Source organism: Panthera uncia, chromosome X (genome assembly GCF_023721935.1).
Source record: "Panthera uncia isolate 11264 chromosome X, Puncia_PCG_1.0, whole genome shotgun sequence".
NCBI classification, from domain to species: domain Eukaryota; kingdom Metazoa; phylum Chordata; class Mammalia; order Carnivora; family Felidae; genus Panthera; species Panthera uncia.
Window position 1 is genome coordinate 94,432,999 of NC_064817.1, and position 4,956 is coordinate 94,437,954.

General features: G+C 55.1%; 1 protein-coding gene across 1 annotated transcript; it reads left to right on the forward strand.

The window, feature by feature from the left end:
- Positions 1 to 1,682: 1,682 nt before the first annotated feature.
- LOC125931375 (testis-expressed protein 13D-like) lies at positions 1,683 to 4,702 on the forward strand. The gene is made up of 2 exons (XM_049643283.1): positions 1,683 to 2,679; positions 3,600 to 4,702. Exons 1-2 carry the CDS (start codon positions 1,683 to 1,685, stop codon positions 3,647 to 3,649), a joined length of 1,047 nt encoding a protein of 348 aa, XP_049499240.1. The 3' UTR covers positions 3,650 to 4,702.
- Positions 4,703 to 4,956: the final 254 nt, after the last annotated feature.

Consider the following 4,956-nt stretch of genomic DNA (forward strand, 5'->3'; position numbering starts at 1 on the left):
GCCACTGGAATTCTGGGCCTCAGTTCAAATGTCCCCTTCTCATAGAGACCTTCCCTAAACTCTTATTTACAGGAGACAATCTCAAACCCCTGTGTAGTCTCTATCTCTCACGTCAACTTACATATTAACTTGATAACACATGCCACAACTTATAGCTGCTTTGCTTATTTACTTACTTTTTTATTTATTATTCCACCAATGAGAAGGTATAAGTAGCACGAGGGCTGGGAACTTTTCAATATTTTGCACCACTTTTTGTCAAATGAACTTACTGTGTGCTTAATAACTATCTGATCATAACCATGGCTCTGATGATTAGGACAAAAGTCTAGGTTGGAAATACAGAGTTGTGATTTGCAAGTAGTGTTTAAAATGACGGGAGTGAATGAGCTCACCCAAGGAGAGCACACAGAATGAAAAGAAGAGAGGTCTGAAGACAAAACTGGGAAAACACCAACGTGGGGTCTGTGGGCTGAAGAACAGGCAGTTCAATGAAACATCAGCCAGAGAGATAGGACCATCAGGGGAATTTGGTATCACGGAAACCAAGACAGGATGGAGTGCCTATCAAGGAAGGAATGGTCGCAGAATTAAACGCTACTGAGAAATCACGTGAAAACGAACTTGCACAGTACCCACTTGCTTTGGTGCTGAGATACGGACCCCTCTGCTTTCACGGAGAACTGTCGCTAAAGTTTCGGGAGATGAAAACCAACGTGCAGCAGGTTGAATGGGGAAGGCAGCACAATGAAGCGGACAGAGCTAGACTACTGTCCAATGGGAGGAGAGAAAGGCCAGGATAGGGCGCAGAGGGAGGAAATTATTCTAAGCACAGAGGAACCTCGAACAGGTTTACTGTACGGGAGAAAAATGTCCAGTCTCACAGAATGGGGGGTGCGGGCGGGGATGCAAGAAATACGACGGTTATAAGATGCATCGAAGTCGCTGAGGAAATAAAATAGGAAGGACTAGGGTCTAGAGCTTGAAGATAGGGTCTGGCAAGGAAAGCTGAGGGACTCCACGGCTCGGTCACTCGATTTTCTCCAGGAGAGGAACTCCGAGGTCATCCGCTTAGGAGGAGGAGGGTAGAGGGCAGACCCCTTGAGACCACGGAAAGTTTGATACAGCACCCGAGAGCCACGGGAGGGGGAGCTGAACCAAACAGGAGCCCCCCCGCCCATGCACGCACACCCCCGACCCCCAGGTTAGAAATTCATTCAGCGCATCCGGGTGTTGTCCTTCAGAAGCCCTTGGGAGCAAGAGTCGCCTCCGTGCTCTCGGCAGTTTCCTGCACGGCCGCCCGCCCAGCCCGTCCTGTAGGAGGCGTTGTGCCAAGCAAAGCGGGCAGAGCCCAGTGCGGCCGCCAACCGGCCTGCCAGACAGGGGGCTCTCTCTCCCGAGAGACGGGTCCCAATAGGCCTTGCGGCCCATGACTCAGAGCCCAGGTCTGTGACGTGCTACTCCGTCGCCCTGACAAAGGCCAGGGTGGCGCGTCGGCCTCACGCCGTGTCAGGAGAACGGGTGGGGGAGAGAGGAAGGCCGAAGGGGAGGCCAGGACTGGGCGAGGACTGAAGTAGGACCGACGGGGCAGGCGGTGAGGGGCGGATCCGGAGCCCAACGGCAGCGGAGGCCAACTTCCAGCGGCGGAGGCGGCCCGGTCGGCTGACTAGGCCGCAGCGGCCATGGCAGTGGATTTCGGCGACCCCAAGAGCGGCTTTCGCCACAACGAGGTGGTGGGGTTCATCAACGAAGAGGTGCTCAGTAATGGCGGCGGTCCAGACTTCTACGTGACCTTCTGCTCGAGGCCCTGGAACGAGATCGAAGACGAGCTGCTGTCCGTCGTGGCCGACCCGCAGGTGCCGCGCGCCGTCAAGAGGGCCTACTCCTGGAGCGCGCTGGCCTTGAGCGTGCGTGTGGCCGCGAGGCAGCAGGAGCAGCAGGGGCGCCGGATCCAGCGGCTGCAGGAGCAGCTGGAGGAGCGCGAGACCACCACCTGGGCCCTGGCCTCCCAGCTGCAGCGGCTGCGCGAGGAGCGCGAGCAGGCGCTCTCGCAGCTGCGCGGCGCGCAGCACCACCTGCAGCAGGCGCTGGACGAGCGCGAGGCCCTGCGCGGGCAGCTGCTCCACACCCAGACGCGGCCCCCGCAGGTCTGGCCTCAAACACAGCAGCTCGCGACCGCGACCGAGGTGTGGCCCCTGACCTTGGAGGAGCGGAGCGACGTGCTGGCCGCAGCTCGGCTGCAGCGTGAGCGGGATGCGGAGATGCAGAGCGAGGCCCAGACGGCCTCGATGACGGCGACCACGATGCCCGGCGTGCTTCACGTGCCCAGACCGCCGTATCCCTGGGCCCAGGTTGTTCAACCCCCTGTGCCGATGCCATTCCCCATGCCGTTCCCGGTGGCGTTCCCCCATCCCCCACCTCCCCCACCCAGAGTCGTGGCAGAAGCAGCGTCAGGAGCGGCGTTCCCACCCCAGAGTTCTCCTGGGGGCGTCTGCCCCCCGGGCATGTGGCCTGCGTTGGGGTCCCAGGAGGAGACGTCCCTGCCGTGGGACCAGAGGAGCCACGTCCAGGAGGAAGGTCCCGTGAGGTCCCACTTGGTAAACCCCTCAGGGGACAACTGGAGCCACGGAGACGCGATGAAGCAACCACCGCAGGGCCTGATGCCCGAGCAAGAAGATGGTAAGAAAGCCTTTGAAACCCAGTGAAAGGAGAACCCGCCTGAGACCTGGGGAGGAGGGATTGGGACTGCCCATAGCGTAGGGCGCGATTAAGCTTTCGGGATGCTTGGCTTGGGGGGGGGGGGGGGGGGGGGGGGAGGGGGGGGAAAGAATGCAAGGAAGTCTGTATACTAAGCCACGTGAGAAGCCTTGACCCCAAACAAGCTCCTCACCGAATTTAGGCAAGTAGGAAAGAATGGAGACATATTCCAAAGAGAAATCAATTTCTGGAAGCCCCCTCTGATCAAAAACTGCCTCTTTTATTTATATCATAGAAAAATCAAAAACGCCCCAAATTGTTCTTTATCCTACCATCAAGCAATAACCATTTTTAATTCCTTAATCTAGCTATTTCCACAGGTGGATCTCTTTCCCCAGTTTCATATTACACGTGTGTGTGTGTGTGTGTGTGTGTGTGTAATGTGTGTTTTCTTTTTAAATATAATCTATTGTCAAATTGGCTAACATACAGTGTGTACAGTGTGCTCTTGGTTTTGGGGGTAGAGTCCCGTGATTCATCGCTTCCATACAACACCCAGATTCTATTGAATATGTTAATTAATCATTTAAAGGAAAATTCCTCCGGCTGCATTTAAGTTCACAGGTGGCGGACCCTGGATGGCTCTTACCGACTGGTTGACACCCTGGAGAGGCTGTCGGGAGGAAACACTCTTTTTCTCTTTTATGTGTTCTCATTAACCTCCTCTCTCCCACAATAGCAGGCCTGCGGCTAAGAACAATCACACGTTTAGAACACACACCCGGGACGCTTTTCCTGGAGAATGCTGTTGTTACGCCGTGAACTGCAGCAGGGTTCGTATTTGTTTCTTGATTTGTTTTTACAACATTCACCGCTGAGGGCCTGTTCTTTGTGTCTCTAAGCTCCAGGAACCTTCCGTGAAGTCGAAGAAACCCCAGCTCCCAGCGTGTGAATGAACCCTCCTGAAATACCCGCTGGCTCCCAGCAGGCCTCACCTCAGTGAGACCTCCACTGCCTGGAGCTAGTAGAGTGTGAAGAAATCAGGGAAAAGGCGACATTCTGGCACACATCTTGGAACAAGGGAAAGCAGACAGATTTTGTTAGCATTGGAGGCTTCTGTTGCAAAAAAGGGTGCGGCAGCAGATTTCAAAGGGTCAGTGGGAGGATAGTATTAAATTTTATAGGTTATAGTGAGTTTGTTGAATTTCATTCATTAATTCATTGAACAAACAGTTCTTAATTGGTCAGTATCTGTTAGTAAGTACAATTATATGTTAGGTGTCTGGTGCACGCACTATAAACCAACGGAACGACTTTGGTTAGATGACAGAAGAGCCTAATCTGAGAGCCCGTATACACCGGCGGGGGGCGGGGGGTCTTTGCCCCACACGTAGTACGGCTTTGGGGCGGACCCGGTGGAAATAACATCAAGATCCATTTCGATGATTCTGGAGGCGTCATCAGAGACACTTCCGTGGCAGGGCTGGAATGACTGTGCCGCCCAGTGCATCAATCCCAACGGAGATGGATAGGCGGTGGCGAAGATGGCGAAATTAGCCTCACAAAAGTAAAGGCGGGACTTTTCTGACAGTCCAGCTGATTCCCTCCCTTGAGAAGCACCGTTATTTTCCGGGTTGTCTGAAAGGGCTGCATACTTGAGCCCTCAGCCTCGGGCCTCCCTATCCCAAGCCCCTTTCCAGTCAAGAGTGGATGAAGAACAAAATGGATTCCGAGGGCAGACGTCGTGCCATGGACGGTGCTTCTCTCGGGAAGGCTAACTGGATTAAAAAAGAACTGCACCAACATTTTTGGGAACGCCCCCGGGCCCCTTCTCTTCCATTGGCTGTCCACTCCCCTGAGGTGGGGGGAGCCCCGGGGGTGGGAAGTTCGACGGTCTCCAGTCTGAACAAAAGGTGTTCTTGAGTTCCCCCGGGAAATCCCGGCCCACCAAGCTCAAACTCTTGTCAGAGGTTTCTGATCGTAACAATAAAGAGCGTGCACCGGCCTGCCGTGTCTCCTGGGTGCTGTGTCTCCTCGGGGCAGGCAGTTGAAACCTGCATCTTCCCACGGTCCCACCGAAGTGAGGGAAAGTTCGATCCCACAGACTATTAGGGGGCCTCTCCTCTTCCGGCCGGTCACCCAAGAATGGGAGGAGGAGGAACGTCCCTGAGGCCTTCAGTCCACTGTGATCGTCCCTGCGCCTCTCACTGTCCGCGTCCTCTCACAGTCCCCTGAAGGCGGGCCTCTCTGCTGCTCCTG